At 39.0% G+C, this 17,464-nt stretch overlaps 1 protein-coding gene and 1 long non-coding RNA gene across 6 annotated transcripts in view; one reads left to right on the top strand and one right to left on the bottom strand.

Annotated features, from left to right (window-relative positions):
* Window positions 1-16,564, top strand: part of ATP13A4 (ATPase 13A4) — a 143,699-nt gene extending 127,135 nt beyond the window's left edge. For all 5 annotated transcript variants that reach the window (XM_077117894.1, XM_077117896.1, XM_077117897.1 and 2 more), the window contains 5 exons: window positions 3,131-3,302; window positions 4,010-4,203; window positions 5,293-5,381; window positions 9,519-9,599; window positions 15,932-16,564. In XM_077117894.1, the coding sequence (XP_076974009.1) occupies window positions 3,131-3,302; window positions 4,010-4,203; window positions 5,293-5,381; window positions 9,519-9,599; window positions 15,932-16,144 (749 nt within the window). In that variant the 3' untranslated portion in view covers window positions 16,145-16,564. The remainder of the gene's footprint in view (window positions 1-3,130; window positions 3,303-4,009; window positions 4,204-5,292; window positions 5,382-9,518; window positions 9,600-15,931) is intronic.
* LOC143648219 (uncharacterized) lies at window positions 10,533-14,191 on the bottom strand. The gene is made up of 3 exons (XR_013158457.1): window positions 14,066-14,191; window positions 11,694-11,869; window positions 10,533-10,933 (listed from the first exon to the last, which is right to left on the bottom strand). It is a non-coding gene; the product is annotated as an uncharacterized LOC143648219 (long non-coding RNA).
* Window positions 16,565-17,464: the final 900 nt, after the last annotated feature.

Here is a 17,464-nt window from a genome sequence, read left to right as displayed (position 1 = left end):
AAGATAGGGGGTGCGCAAACCAGCACAGGGGGATAGATAGCTAAAGTATGGGGTTTCTTTTTAGGGTGGTGAACATGTTCTAAAATTTACCGTGGTGATGGATGCCTAGTGATTATACTAAAAACCACAGACTTGTACATGGTGCATGAATTATATCTCAATAAATGTGTTGAGAAAAAACTCTTGGCTTTTGGGGAAGCACAAGGGAAGCAACTGCTATCTACATTTCAGCCACCACCTCACTGACACTTTTCTTGTCAAGGTCGACCAATGACACCATTGCTGTTAACAGCAGTGGTCACGTTTCTCTCATTTATTTGGTTTCTCAGCAGCACTCTCTTTCCTTGAAAAGTTTCTTCTCTTAGCTTTTGCAATACCACACACCCCTGGCTTTACTCCCATTTCACTAACTATAGTTACTCCATGTCCTTTGCTGGCCCTTGCTCTTATACCTTCTTCTAACTTTTAGAATGCTCCAAAGCTTGCCCTTGGGTTCTCAGGTCTCTTCACTCTATACCATCTTTCTAAATTTATCAACCAGTCCTGTGACTTTTATGCTATCTGTATGTTAGGTCTTACATTTATATTTCTAGAGTTGATCTCTATCCTGGGTTCTGGAATTGTAGCTAATCAGCATCTACCCTTTGGATATTTAATAGGACTCAAATTTATCATCCTAAACAGAACTTTTGATTCTATCTAATTTGTTCTTCATCTGATTTTACACACTCCAGATATTTAGTCCATGATTTCTGTAATTATTTATTTATGCCTAGTTTCTGCTACTTAATGTTCTAGGCACTTTGAATACATCAGTGAAAGGAAGGGTTTCTTGCCTCATGGAGCTTTCATTCTATTGAAATAGCATCACTGTCTACCTGTCATTCAAGTCAAAGAACTGGAGTCATCCTTAATTTATCTCTTTCTTTCACGCTTCACATTCAATAAACAAGAAATTCCTATTTGTTCCACCTCCTTTCTCTCCATCTACACTGTAGACACTGTCACTAAGCAATGTCTCCTCTCTCATAACTCATCTTCTTGACTGTGCTCTTGCAGCTTGCTCCCCAACTCCATTTACCTTTCATACAATAATTAGAGTATTGTTTTACAAATATAAATGTTATTGTCATTCTTCTGCGTAAAGGCTCCATTGGAATCCCATTTTCACTAGAATCTAAAGTCTTAACATAAATTGGCTTCTACCTAATTCTCCAGCTTCACCTCTAACCATACTGCCGTCCACTTGCTTACCTTTGCATTGGCTGTTCCCCCTGCCTTAGATTTTCATACGGCTTTGACTTTTACTTATTATTCAGATATCAGCTCAAGTGTCACCACCTCAGAAAGGTTCCTTTAAATAGACCTCAGGCAAAGTATTCTCCAGTACTTTTCACAGTCTGTATTTGACATTTATTTATGTTTTTACTTGCTTTTTGCCTACCTCACCTCACCAAAAATGTGAGCTTTCTGAGAAAAGACACCTCATCTGTTTTGTTCTCTACTGTATTCCGAATGTTTCTAACAGTGCCTGACATAACAAAGGAGCTTATTAAATATTTGCTGAATAAATCTATTGAAAGAACACTCTTGGACAGTCCTTACTTTTAACTGATTTTTTTTTCTGGCATTGGGCTAAGTTTATTTTAGCTCAGTATGATACTACTAGTTACAGAGATAGTAATATTTAAATTCCTTTTTTCTTTTTTTAAACATAACATACAAACGTGAACATTCTTACTATATGATCATTCCATTCTTGGTATATAATCGATAACTCACAATATCATCACATAGTTGTATATTCATCACCATGATCATTTCTTAGAACATTTGCATCAATTCAGAAAAAGAAATAAAAAGAAAAAAGAAAAAAAAACTCATGCATACCATACCCCTTACCTCTCCCTCTCATTGACTGCTAGTATTTCCATCTACCCAATATATTTTAGCCTTTGTTTCCCCTATTTTTTCTATACCCCTTTATCACTCCCTTTCATTGATCACTAGCATTCCATCTACTAAATTTATTTTAACATTTGTTCTCCCTATTATTTATTTATTTTTAATCCATATGTTTTACTCATCTGTCCATAAGGTAGCTAAAAGGAGCATCAGACACAAGGTTTTCACAATCACACAGTCACATTGTGAAAGCTATATCATTATACAGTCATCTTCAGGAAACATGGCTACTGGAACACAGCTACACATTTTCAGGCAGTTTCCTCCAGCCTCCCCAATATACCTTAACTAAAAAGGTTTTTAACTGATTTTTCCTTCACATTGAGCCAAATCTATCTGTATGTAATGTTTACCCAACCCTTTTGAAGTAGCACAGAATAGCCTGATTTTTCTTCCCAGGACAGACCTGCAGATATTTGAAAACAGCTCTCATTTTTTTTTTTCTGTGATTATTCTCTTCACCATAATATATATATATATATTTATGTATTTCTGAGTACGTGTGTGTGTGTGTGTATAGTAAGCCTTTGTGTTTTTGTGGAAATGCATGTACACATACAATTTTTATTTTCCTTATCATAAATGATGCTGTGCTGAACAATTTTCCACAGCTCTGAAGTTTTTTCAGCTTATGATAAATTTCCAGAAGTGGAAAAACTGTGCCAAAAGTTATCAACATTTTCCAATCTCTTCATATTTATTGCCAGATGACCTTTCAGAGGGTTTACATCAATTTACGTTCCACACACAGCATATGAGTGTACATTTTATTACACCCCTAAGTATAATTTAATGGTTATTGCTTATTTAATAGGCAAAAGGCGGGTGTTCTATGTCAACTCGTTTAAGAATTCCTCATAGAACCTGGATTTGTAGGTTTTCATTGGTTTATTCCGTTGATTTGTGATATGCTCCAATTTGTTTGTTTCCTCAGATATGTGTGCCCAAGAAGTTGCACCACCATACTGATCAAGAATGCGATATTTTAACAAAATTAAAAAAAAAAAAAAAAGGGCAGGCCACAGTGGCTCAGCCGGCACAGTTCTTGCCTGCCGTGCCGGAGACCCGGGTTCGATTCCCGGTGCCTGCCCATGCAAAAAAAAAAAAAAAAAAATGCGATATTTTCCTGCTCTCATATAAATATAAACTTACTTTTGTTTTGTAGTGAATCTGAATGGTGCCTACCCCAAGTTGGTACCCTTCAGACCAGCAGGACGCCTTATCTCCCCACCCCTGCTGCTCTCTGTGGTCCTCAATGTCCTCCTCAGCCTGTCCATGCATATCGTGGGCTTCATCCTGGTTCAGAGGCAGCCTTGGTATTCTGTGGAGATGCACAGGTATGATTACAGGTGCCATTCCAGCTTCTCACTTTCTAAGCTCTATCCAACACCTTCTGGCCAATACGAGGTCTCTTGTCTGTAATGCAGTTTGATGGTGTCATTCATTGGCACTTTGCTGTATTGTGTAATAATGATCTAGGATCATTTTTTCCAAACTAGGGAGACCCTGCCTTATAGTCTGCCTGGACAGCCCCAGGTTAAGCCTGCTGTCCAGGGAAATTATTCAAGTCTTTTCTTTTCCCCTTTAAAACTGTCCCTGTTGGATGATTAATTATATGGTCAAATTACATGTATTATCAGAGATCTTTTACTACTCAAAAGAATCATGACTTACTCATCTCTGTCTCCCACAAAACCTTAACACACGTGTTAGGTGCAGAAGAATTTGTTGAGTAAATGACCAGATGATCTGCCTGTCTATCTGTCCATCCATCCATCCATCCATCCATTCATCCATTCATCCACCATCCATTCATCCATCCATCTATCCATCCAAAATATAAGTCTATATGTGCTGGTTTCTTTCTCCTTGTTTTCAATGTATTTTCCCCAAACTATAGGCAATTATAGATGCATTGAGTTCCTTCTCTGAATGCCAGACCTTCTGTGGATGTGGTCTGGCATGGTGTCATGCAGATTCAAATGCTCCGTAAGGGCATCTGACCAGCATTTCACTTCATTAGTTTCTTCAATTTCCTTTTCAGTGCCTGCCCAGTGAAAAATGACAGCATCTCAAAATTAACCATTCCTACAACTGTTCCAGAAAAACTTGGAAATATCAGTGCCTTTACAAGTTTTGAGAACACTACTATATGGTTCTTAGGAACAATCAACTGTATCATTGTGGCTCTCATATTCTCTAAAGGAAAGCCATTTCGGCAACCCACCTATACAAACTGTGAGTAGAATCATACTAGGTCAGAGGTGAGAGGTCATCAGAGAAGAGAACAGACTTGCCCAGACCACTCAGGGAGAAAATGCAGAGTCTGCTTTCGTCTGGGGTCTCCTGACACCCACTCCAGAACTCTGTAGAACATACTGTGCAGCATCATTCTTGTTGGCATTTGCTCTTTCCCTTGGAGATGCATTAAACGCCAGGGCTTCTTTCTCTAGTTCTTCCCTTCACCAGAAATTTGCCTCTAAGAGTCTTCTTATAACTCTAAATTGGGAAGGCTTATTTATTTCTCATCGGTACTTGTCAGAACTCATCCTGGAGGAAGTGGGGACAAGTTTTGCAGCACTCAGTTGGGATGTGTCTCCTGCCACAAGGAAATTGGTCAGGGTGACATTGTGTGATTGTCAGGCTGGAAGTGGATCCAGCCTGGAGGAATCTGTCTATAGATAATCGTGGAGACTCTTAGGCAAAGCACCTCCCTCCTCCTTGTATTCTGGGGTTGAGGCATGTGTGGAGGAGAAGTGTGTCACCTGGTTGGCCTATGGGCATTTCTTTGTGTAATTGGGAAAATTCAGAGGTACAAATCGAGGAATCAATATTCTTATAAAAATTTGTTTAGGAAATTTGTATTTGTTTAGGGAAGGTTATTTTGCCTTTACCCTTCTTGGAATTAAAAAACAGCTAAATGCTTACCTTTACAAAATTTGCAATTTAAAAATTTTTTTAAACTTTTAGCCCTTTGTTTTTTTCCAGAAAAGAAGTTGAGGCAATCTGTTTGCATTAAAGAGATCCAGATATTTGGATGCCTTCAATGCTTTCATTTAAAATGCATTTTTGTCAATGTTACCTTATACCTATTTTTCTATTAATTGAAATAGCATGCATATGAAAATTGCACTTGACTCAGTGCATGCATAGAAATTGTAGCAATGAGAGCCATTATGTAGAAATTAGTACTTTCCACCTATTATGTTGTGTTTGGGTGGAAAAATTAAATAAATTCAATCAGTGTTAATGTACAGTATGCCTATCAATAAATGTGACACTATTCTCCAGTTTCTCAAAATGATAGCTGTGTTTTTATTTCCTCAGATATATTTGTCCTTGTGCTGATCATACAGCTGGGTGTATGTCTATTCATTCTATTTGCTGATATTCCAGAATTATATAGGCGTTTGGATGTAAGTATTAGCTATGGCTTATTATGATGCTTTACCAGTATCTAATAACCTGACTTCAAGAAGCAGGTCACACCTGACGAAAGGGTCAAGAAATGTAACAAGGTTGGGTATCAGTGGCTAACAGAGTTCAAATAGAATTGAGAGTCTCTTCTGTAGACTACTCTTATGCAAGCTTCACCTAAATATTGCTAATTGCCAAGGTTTGCCAAACCCTAACCAACATCATTCCTGTTAACCTTAAAGAACACCCAGGACTCTATCTGAGACCCTGCAAAACTTGCATGCACTGTTTACTTTTCAGAAACTTAAAACCTTCAGATGGTTCCTAGGCAAGATAAGTCCTGAAACCCAGAGAGGCCAGCCTCTCCAAGACCATCAATCAGTTCCATCCCCCATCCCCTGTGGTCGACACCCCTTTACAACATGAAAAATGTTAGAATCAGCCTAATCCAAATATCCCTAAAGACTGGGAGAAGAATCGAAGGAGAAAGAAGAGTTATAACGGAGAAGTTAAGATTTAACAAATGGGTATGACTACTGAATCATTATATTGATATTTCTTTTTTGTCTCTGTTTTGGAGCAGCTAGAAGAAAAAATCTGAAATTGTAGGACTGTAATCCATACCAGACTTTGAAATCTCTTTTATAATTAATTGTTAAAATATACTTTGAAATTTAATGCTTTTTTGCATATATGTTGTATTTCACAATGAAAAATGTTAAAAAAAGAAAAAAAAGAAGCAGGTCACAGTTGCAATCGCCATGAATTCTTGACACCAATTATCTTTTTAGGATTTTTTAAATGTGCTGAATTTTTTTCCAATGTGCTGAATTTATCCATGTTTTCGTTAAAGTTGGTCAGGAATAAAATTCAGTCTAGGCCTTGATTACCTAAGAATCGAGACAGCCTTTCAAAACTATTACACATTTTTCTTTCAAAAGATCCTATAAGATTGGAAACTCTATTTATACATTTTCTCTTTCAAATGTGTGATGATTCCCCCTAAATGCTTCTGGTTTGAAGATGTTTAAAACAGTTTTGCCTAGAACACTTTTTCTGCTAGTTCTCAAATCTGTATTTACGTCAGGTTTGAAACCTGCTTTAAAATGTTTTTCTCTCTGTTCATACTTAATGTCTGTAAAACTTACCTTCAAAGAGCCATATTTTGCTTCATGATTTCTTTCACATTTTGTAATACTGACAACTTTGAAACCCTACAGGATACAGAAAATTTACATAATCAAACAGGGCACAGCAAATATTTTTATTCCTCTAAATGACCCTAATTTTGAATTAAAATTTAATCATTGCTAAGTGTCCTATATACCAATAAATCTGATGCAGTAGAGATGCTGAAAAGAACTGAGTTTTTCAACTTAGTTCTTTGCATGCCTACTTGTCTCTTCACCTGAAAGATGAATTTCATGATGGCCAATAGCATATCTCATTCATTCTTATAGTACGAGGGCCTGGCACAGCAAATGTTACTGTGGTGAATGAATGGCTGAGTGATCGTCGTGTACCAGGTTCCTAAACGTCGATGAGTGCATTGGTTATAATGCACAGGGAATTCCAAACCAAGCACCCCTAGTGACATCTGACATGCAAACAAGTATCTACATTTGATTTTATTTTATATCTGTGTTCTTGTGGTTGGCAGAGTGATTTCCATTGTTGCCTTTAAGCATCGTCCATAAATTAGATTAGGTATTCTGTGGAATGAAATAGTCTTTGTCTAGGAGTCTTCTAAGTGACTTAAGACTTATTAATCCTACAGAAGTCAAGGTGAAGACACTGGATTTATTCACGCTCTTCAACATATGAAAGACTCTTGCAGAGAGGGTGCTTCCTCTGGTATAACAAAATAAAGAACATATTTGGTTTGGAGGGAACCTGTGTGGAGTCATTGCCAACATGACTGCAAAGGATTCTGCAAAGAGTTATTACTCACTTTAAAAATAATTAGTTTTCTTTTTATTACATAAAAATATGTGTTCATTTAGAAAATGTAAAATGTATAGGCCAGGAAAATCATGATTCACTATCTTTTTGTCTTTTAAAATTCCTATGTTATAAAATGTGCATTGGCTGATTTATCAAGCTTATTTTCTTTTAAATGGGATCATGCTGTTTTGCAACCTAGTTGCTGCTGACTTCAAAAAAATGCATTTTTTATAAGGAATACATTCCCATGGTTCAAAATTCAAAAGTAATAAAAGATATATAGTGAAAATATCCCTCCTATACTTCTTCCCTAGTTACCAGTTCCTCTCTCTTTGGAGGCAACGAAAAACACCACTTTTTTTTTTCATACATTCAGAGATATTTTATATACATATGTAAAAAATACATACTTACTAATATGTATGTTCTTTAACCACATTTTTTATACAAACAAACAGTAGCAAACAATTGCATCCATTCAGATCTTCTGAGATGTAGGTACCAAGGTGGGATGAGGTGTCCAAGAGATTTGTTGGGAGAAATGCTGGTGTGGGAAAAAAGAGATGGGAGCCAGAGGTGGACAGAGGTCTTCACACAGTAATGCAAGTCTGATCCCTGCGAAAGAAAGAGGAAAGGAAGGAGGCTGGTTGAGTAGAGTCTCGAACTGCAGCATAGTTCTAAGAAGGTCTAGTGAAGTTGCCTATCAGAGGATTCCAGTACCTTGCATGAATGGGTGTTGTTTGAATCCTGCTGTGCTCAGGTATTGGCTGAGAACAATCCATAGGAACTGTGGCTTTAGGGTGAATGCAGTAAGGCTGAGCACCCATCACTTATGCTCCCCACCACAACCACAGACACAGTCCCCCACTTTGCTTCTTTCATATGACAGTGTATTTTGGTAAGTGTTCTATACTGGCTCATAAAGTTTCCTCATTCTTTTTATACTGTGTGTTTCATTGTATATATGGACCATAATTTATATGTACTCCCCTAATGACAAACATTTAAATTGTTTCTACTTTTTTACCCTCTTACAAAGTTTCAATAAATAACCATGTGTGTATATATATGTGTATATCATTTCATCCATGTATAAGTATATCTTTAGGATAAATTCCTACAAATGTATTTGCATCTTTAACTTTGACAGCCATGGCCCTCAATAGAGTTGTACCATTTTTAGCTCCCACCAGCAGATGAGATGATGCATGAAGCATTGCTCGGCACAACAGAGTGTACTTAGCTTTTGTTTCATTTGTTTATTCATTCATTCATCACACATATGTATTTCCTAGGTCCTACGCTAGCTAGGCTTGGGAACAGTGCTAGGAGGATGCAGAGAAAGTGGGGAAAGAGACAGGTGGTGATGAACTTGATTGCAGCCCATGTTTGCTCCTATGGTGAGTGCCCTTGTGGTTAGCACAACCTGTGCAGCCAAATACTCAGTCCTGAGTGCTGCCCTGACTCAGGGGCCCAAGGGCTGGGCTCAGCTGAGAAGAGATATGGCACCAGTCGAAAGAGAGCAATGCTTCCTATGTGAGGATATGACATGTACTCTCAGAACCTTTTGAGAAGAAAACTACATTCCTGTATTCCCTTTCATAAAACAAAACAAGTAAACAATAAACATGTTTGCTGCTATTTTTATTGCAAGGTGATTTTATTTATTTTAAGACATTTAGAAATTATGGAGCAGCAAAGAAAAAGAAAAAGAAAGGATGAGGAGAGGAAGAAAAAGGAGAGAAAAGAAAAGGAAACCGAAAGACAGACTGAAAGAGAGGCAGAAAGAAAAATGAGAGAAAGAGAAAGAAAAAAGAGAGAATAAGAGAAAGAGAAAGAAAAGAAAGAAAGGAAGGGAGAACGAATGAAAAGAAGTAAGGAAGGAAGGGAGAAAGAGAGAGAAAAGGGAGAGATGTCAGCAGGGAGAAAGAAAGGAAGGGAAAAAGAGAGCGAGGCAGGAAGGAAGAAAGAAAGGAGAGAAAGAAAGAAAGAAAAAGATCAGCAATCATAACTCCCTGATCATTGGGTATAATCCTATGCTTTTCTCTGTGCACACATGCATAGACATGCTTGGTATATGTGTATGTGTCTGTAATACATGCATGTCTTGTAACATATGAGAATGTTCATGTGAACATCTTTCTAGCATACACTTTCCTTCAGACTCACTGTGCTTCTTTGCCTCCCTCCAGCTGCTGTGCACCCCTGTCCTGTGGAGGGTCTACATCGTGGTTATGCTCAGCTCCAATTTCATCGTGTCCCTTATCGTGGAGGTAAGTGCCCTCGGGCTGCTGAGCCCCCACGGGTAGGGAGGGGCGTTCTTTGGAAGCCTGAGAAAGAAAGGGCTTTAGCTTTAGCAGACAAGGGCTCAACAGTGCAAGCGGCTCCCTTCCTTCCCAGCATGAGCCGTCGTGCTTTTCTCTGATGAATTCCAAACCTGGCTTCAGTTTTCCCACTTGTAAAGTGGGCCTGGAGAGATGGACTAAATGATCTCTAAGTTCCTATTCATTTGTAAAATTCCCAAATAGTGATCCAACTCAATTTTTAAAATTGAGATACAATTCATATACCAGAAAAACTGTATCCTTTAAAAGTGCAATTCAGTGGGTTTTTTGTATATTCACTGAGTTGTATGATTATTGCCACGCTGTAATTTCAGAACATTTTCATCATCCCCCAAAGAAATCTCATACCTATTATGAGTCACTTCCTATTAAGCCCCTCTCCTCAGCCCTGGCAACCACTATGGATTTACTTATTGTGGACATTTCATCTAAGTAGAATCATACAATATGTGGCATTTTGTGCCTGGCTTCTTTCACTTAACTTGTATCATCTTTATTTTACATTTTTGATTTCCATTTTCCATTTTACAGATGGAAAATGAGATTCATAGTGAGCTTTTCCCTGCTTTTATTTTTAGCTCTCATGTACTCAATTTCCTTAGTGAAATTAGCTCCATCTCTCCTTTCTTTCTCTGTATGGTACCTCTCTCTGTCCTCAGTCTCCATTCTGCAAAGCCCAATGTTAGTCAGGGGCCACCTCTGCAAAGTTGTCATGGTCTAAACCCAACTCTTTCAATGTATGGGACTGAGCAGAAATGAGACCAAAGAACACACTAGGCATGGAGTCAGACCTGAGTTTATTTAGGACTTACAGAGGATAGGGTCTCCAGTGGTGGCCGTATAGGGTCTCCAGTGGTGGCCGTACAGAAAGAAGGAACAGCATGCCGCTCAAGCCGGGATCAACTGTCTAGTTATAGGGGCCCAAGACAAAGGCATTCCATCACATATGGGAACATGGGTGCAGTGGCATCTCGTGAGTCAAGGGGCTTTGAGATAGAATCAACATGTGTCTGGAAGGATCTTTAAGGGATAATTCTAAGATAATAGAGCTTATGACAGCACTGATACATCATGGGGGAAAACAAAGCAGATAATCATCAAAGAAGTTTCAGAAGATCTCTTTAATGTCTAGTCAAGATAAGTGGCTTGACCGTTCTTTCCACCTCCGGAGAGACTGCATTTCTTCTGGCCTGTGCTCTGGTCATGGACGCTGCTACGTGCTCAAGGCTTTATATTTTCTCCTAAGGAAAGGGGGCCCAACCCTTGGGTTGGCACAAAAGGTGTTCATGAGGAATAGAAATAAGATGCAGGATTTCCTTCCCCAGTTACAAACCCAGAATGGTAGCAGTGAAGGACATATTCATGGCAGGCCGTGAGCATCTAGAGCCTGACTTCCCTGCAAGACTTTATAGTTTGGAGCTCAGTGAACCTTCCTTAATAAGCAGGTTAAGAGTTACACAGATGCTGGTGGCAGAATAGAACACAGAATTAGGGTACTGGGGCTTCTCTCTATATTTTAAACCATGATTCTCTAACCTGAGAGGGCATCAGAATCAGCAGCAGGGCTTGCTAAAACACAGGTTGCTGGACTCTACACCAGCATTTCTCATTCAGTAGATCTGGGGTAGGTGTAAGTGTTTGCATTTCTAACAAGTTGCCAGATGACTCTGATGCTGTTGGTCCAGGGATCACACTTAGAGAAGCACATGTTAAACCCTATGGTCTCCAAAGCAACCAAATACATAAAAAAGCATCACCATGGATTTCCTCAGACTGAGTTGTAGAAAAATGGCCCTTGCCCTTTTAAGGATTGTCTTATGTATAAATCTTATCCTTGTGCCATGATCACATTTTATTTCCTGTCTAGTACATCTTTCCCTGTATTTCTACATATTGAAATGCTATTCAATTCTCTATGGCCCAGCTCTCATATAACCCTCTTTGTGAATCTTTCCTGATCCCTTGATCAGCTCGGCAAATAGCAGACCTCAACTGAAGGGTATAATCAATAAAGAGACTTACTGACTTGGCTAGAAGATTGGAGGGGGTGGTTTCAGGGCTGGTTCAGTGACTCAACAGTGTCATCAGGGTCTGGACTTTTTCACCTTTCTGTCCGACAGTCCTTACATGTTGGCCTTTCATGTTTGTGCTTGCTGCTTCTGGTTGCAAGACAGCTTCCACATAGCTGGGTATTATATCTGTTTTTAGTACAGGACAAAAAGGGAAGAGGAGGCACCAGTAAGCTTTTCCTTCATAGCTGAACCTCATGTTGGGAAGCAAAGAATTCTTTTGCAGCCCATCAGCAGACTTCCTCTTATGCCCCATTGGTTAGAACTGGGTCTCCTGGCCATTCTGCTCAGCTACAGCCATTGGTCTATGACTAAAAGTTTAGACCGACTGGTTTAGACTGTCTGCGGTTTTTGCCTTTTAGGTGGGCAGGGAAAAATCAGGAGGCAATGGGCTGTATGGTAATTGAGCAACAAAGCCTTCCATAATCCCTTCACAGGAAGCCATTCCTTTGCAGCGTTTTTGTAGTTAAGAGCACAAGCTCTGGAGCAGTCTACTTGGGTTTGAATCTTGGCCCTACCCTTTTTTTTGTTGTCTGACTTTGGGCAAATTATTCCACTTCTCTGTGTCTCTGTTTCCTCATCTGTAAATAGTGGTTATAATAGTACCTCACTTCGTAGGATTATCATGAATATGAAATGTGAACAGTAAACAGCACATAGTAAGTGTTTGATAAATATCATCTATTGTTATTATGTTATCTCTCTGGATACCAGTTCTTACTTTACATCTATCAATCATTCATTCATTCTTTCTTTCACAAGCACTTGTTGACCATGTGCCTTTTCCTTGGCACTTTGCTAGGGGATAAGGATGACAGAATAGTGGAGTTTACAATCTACAAGGAGAAAGCAGACGCATGCTATAGTTATTTACATTTAAATTTCTTCTCTCAACTGCCATTATAGCTATGCTGGCAAAAATTCATCCAAGTAGCTACTACAGCCCTCAAAACACTGCTTTATTCTAATAGGAGCTGGTTAAAGGGTTATTCAATTCTTCAGTGTAAGAGGTGAGCCTGCTCAGCCCCAGCAGGTGGAGAGGGTAATTTGATGCTCTTGAAAGATAAAGTTTCTCTTTTTTTTCTCACTAGAAACAGAGCAGTGCACATGGAGGTTTAGCCTGGGTTCCTTCTAAACTGAGAAGAAACATTGCAGGATTTTAGTTCCCACTCTTATGTCTATCTACTGCACGTGACTAAGACAGTCCCCAGGAGTTGGGAGTTACCCATTTCCCTGCTGTCAGACCAAAGCTAATTGAACCTTTAGTGAAGGCAGTTGCAACAGCAATTTACAGCCACTTTGATTTCCTGCCTCATGAGTGAGCCTAGCAAAGTAGGAAAAGACCCCAGACAAGGTTGGATAGAGCAAGATGTTTTTCCTCTAATGATTTAGGGTATGTCATCAGATACCAAGGATGGCTGTGCTCAGCCCAGGCTGCCTGAAATGGTCCAGTGAGAGGTCTTGGGACAGGCATGGAGGATGCGTTACTGGACAAAGGCTATGGATTCTTTTGCCTGAAGCATTCAATAACCGATTCCTTAGACACCGGAGTTTCAAAGAGAGGAAGAGTTTATTACTAGGTGTGTAGTAGGAGAGCAGATGGCCTAGCAGCCCAAAGTCTGTCTCCCTGAACTGCAGTGATTCTGATAGTTTTATTAGAGAAAAGGTGGGCAGGGTTTAGGATGATGAGCTCAGTGGCCCCAGATGATGTAATTAGAGGTGATGTGATTATTGAGCATGCGCAGATTGATTCCATACTTAGTCACAGAATTTATGAAAGAAAATGGCGGAATGAGGTCTAGGTGACTTGTAGGTTAAAGTCTGAGCTCCTGCGCATGTCAGGCAGGCCCACTTTGGTTAGATCCTGTCTCGGTCATCAAGATAACTTTGGACTTGGGGTGGGTTAGTCCTGGGTGGACCCAAGACCCTTCATTAATAAACATTAGGGGCTGTCTTTAGTGAATACAAGATTCTAAAATTGAAAAGATGGATAACTGGGTGTAAATGAAGGTTAGTCACAAGGTTTTTACAATCACGGGGCAGAAGATAAAAGCTATGCAATCATTATCAGAGATCAAGGCAGCTGGATTACAATTTAGAGATTTCAGGAATTCCTATCTTTTAGTCCAATACAACAGAAAGCAAAAAGGAATATCTATATAACGATTCAGTAATCAAAATCATCCCTTAAATCCTGATTTCTCAGTTACAGATGCCTCCTTTTTCACAGCTCTGAATATTGTCTGATCATCTGACGTCTAACCCTAATCCCAACCCTAATCTTAGAGCAGCCCAGAAAACAAACAGGCTTGAGTGAGACCTTACCTCCCTTTGCCAGCTCTCACAGTCTAATCTCCAGCTGAGAGGCATGGACGCTAAGGTGGAGGGCTTTAATTCCCATTTTAAAAATTATTTATGTATTCATGAGTGTATGAATTGTCTGAATAGGCAGTCAGAAGAAACAGTGCAGTGAAAGTTTTCTGGTTTTTTTTTTGTTTGTTTGTTTTAAGAAATGGAATCTCACCAAGGCTTTACTTTTGTGTCTAGTTCTGCATTTAAGTTATGATATAGAGTGACAGGACAGATCATATTTCAGTGCTCCAGTTTCCTCTATAACCTCTACCAAGGTGGTACAGGTCATCATATTTCTAGAACTGTAAAAAAAAAAAAAAAAGCCCAAGGCAAGCACTAAAGTTTTTCTGAATGTATGTTTCTGTGTGTGTATGTTAGTGAGCGTGCACGTGTGGGTGTGGGTGTGTGCATGTACTTTGTCTCATTTATTTTGTTTCAAGGCCTGTTAAAGATTTTAAAACCTTTTACTGGATGCCAGTTCTGCTGATCCGTGCCCTATCCCAGCTCTAAGGAGAACTACTGTTCTCTTGTTAATTAAGGAGGCAAAAATCTGTGCTGTGGGAAAGCAGAGTAACAGGTCTGACCAGGTAAGCCTTGAGGTTTGCAAAACAGTGATGAGATGGCTGTATGAGGCTTTAACTGCCTGCCAGCTGGTGATCAGTTAGAAGAAAGATTTTGGCCAGCTGTTCTCTATCTTTTCCATGGGCAGTGGGACTCAAATCTCAAAGATGGGTGAATTGTAGAAAAGCTACCATCTCTGGCAAAGTTCCTTATAGAATCTTACAGAATGAACTCTTTCAGTTTAGCAAAGCTATACTGATGGACACCAAAACAAGCTCTAATTCTTTGGAACTGCTTGTTCCTCGTATTTTTTTCTTTATTTCTTTCACAATAATGTCTAAGATTGTTAACCTTCGTGAACGCATTATGAGAAAAAATGAAAAAATAACAAGATAAACCCTCATGTACTCTATAATATATCTTGGGCTTGATTTGAGATTCAGCCTAACTTATTAAATAACATGGCAGTTAGATTGTTTCCAAAGAGACATATCTTTTATAATCCAAAAAAATCCCCATACGTTTTTATGAAATATTTGTAGGTAAAGATCAGAGAAATATATGATAGCCTTGAACAGAGCCCCAGTGCAGGGCCATCTGTTAAAGGAATAGTTCAAAAGTATAGGGAAAGGAAGTAACCAGGCCATCCTTGTCTGCCTTGTAAGGAGACTTACATAATCCTTACAACAAACATAGGAGGAAGGAATGATTATTTCTAATCACTGAAGCTCAGTAAGAGTCAGAGTTCAGATTTGAATCCAGACCTGTCCAACTCCAAGATTGTGGCCTATATTCTAATTTCATTAACCTGTATCATTACTATGCAGTGATGTACCAGGAGATAGCAAGGCCATGGTATATACATGGCATATCTTTCTACAGGATCAGTTCTCTTTTGTGGTGAATAATTTAAAATGTCATTTTATATCAAATCAAATGGGGATGTGGTACAGAGTGGAATGCAGAATTTGAATGATTTTAAATTTAATTGAAATGTGAGGCTCCAATGTAATTTCAACCTTGAGGTAGGCCACTTCAAGCTATGTCCTCAAATTCTTGAAACTATGTGCCTCTCTCTTCTGGAAGACTTACCTAAGTGGAAGGTTCGAGAAACCTAGTCCCACCCTTGAAACCACCTTGAATTTGTACATATCTTAAGTTTTTTGTCAAGTTAAATCAAAATAGCCAATGCCATAGTACATTATTATGGTCTATCAAGGGTCATAGCTTAGAGGCATTTGAACTCTGATTATAAAGAGTACCTCTTCTGTTTTGCAGGAGGCCATTATTGAAAACCAAGCCCTGTGGATGATAATCAAAAGGTGTTTTGGCTATCAATCCAAAAGCCAGTATCGGATATGGCAGAGGGTCTTGGCAAATGACCCCAGTTGGCCCCCACTAAACCAAACCTCCTACTCTGGCATGCCAAGCTGTGGCAGGGGAGTGTCTTACAGCAACCCCGTGTTTGAGAGCAATGAAGAACAACTTTGAAGGAAATGTGATATCTGGAATTGATACCACAGAGAAATGGTAACAAAGGGACCCGTTTCAGTGATTTTTAAGCAAAATACTGTTAGAATATCACCTGGAATTTTTGGTATATCTGTCAAATCATGGTGACAAATTAAGATCTGTTTGATAAAATACTTTCTACAAAGCTGGACACTGCCCCAGTTTCTGAAAGTATTGAGAATGTTCAATTCATCAAAAATTGACCGAGGTTGACACTGGACCAAGAAATTGGGAAGATAAAGGAGAAGAAAAATATTCGGTATTTCTTCTCAGGATAATACTTTTTAATGGGTTGAGGGGAAATAGCATTATGAACACTCACAGAGGTGTAATATGTTAAAGATCATTTGTGAGTATTTACTTTATGTAGAAGCAAATGCATGAGAACCATCATACCAATCTTACTGTCTGGTTTCCTTTCCTTTTTTAGTACTTTTCAGAATTGAGACTTTTCCATCTATTTCTGGCCTCTCCCTATGTATTAGTAAGGCTAGGCTAGGCTTAGGCTGCAACGAAAAACAAGCCCCATATCTCAGTGGCTTAACACACAAGAGCTTCTTTCTTGGTCCTGGTGACCCTAGAAGAGCTGTCCTCATAGCAGTGACTGCTTCAATCTGATGCTGCCACTAACTCAACACAAGAACTCCATGTTTACTGTGGCAGGGGAAGAAAGAAAATGGAGAATTACATAAAGGTTTTTCACTGCGTCGGCCCCAAAGGGACACACATCTTTTCTACCAGTCACATCTCACTAGCCAGGAATTGGGTAAAGAATCTGAGAAGTATCATTTTCTGTATTCAGGGTTGGTATCATGAATGTTCCACTTATACAATCACACTGGGCCCTTTGCTTAAAAGGACCCCACACTTGGCTTAGTGCTTTGCTGTTGCCATCTTGAAATTCTTAATTTTTGAGGTTCCTGCATTTTCATTTTGTACTGGGACCCACAATTTATGTATTTGATCCATGCCATATTCCTAGGAAAGAAAGAAAAGCAGCATATCTGGAAGCACTAATTCTGTCCACTATACTCTATCCCTCCTGACCCTCTGAACTTCCTTCTCCTATGTTTTAGGTATCCCTCATCTCACATGCCTAACTTAAAGAAATGTTCACACCTCTGCTCTATTATTTTTTTAGGAATATAAGCCTTGTGCTACATTACACATCATCATCAAAGTAATCCCTCATATAACTTTTACTTATACCCTCATATAACTTAAACTTACACTTTGAGGCTTCAGTTTCTAACAACTAAATTTCCCCTTAATTTTATCATTGCTAAAATTTGACTACAT

The sequence above is a fragment of the Tamandua tetradactyla genome, chromosome 10 (genome assembly GCF_023851605.1).
Source record: "Tamandua tetradactyla isolate mTamTet1 chromosome 10, mTamTet1.pri, whole genome shotgun sequence".
NCBI classification, from domain to species: domain Eukaryota; kingdom Metazoa; phylum Chordata; class Mammalia; order Pilosa; family Myrmecophagidae; genus Tamandua; species Tamandua tetradactyla.
This window is presented reverse-complemented; position numbering and strand designations above follow the sequence as displayed.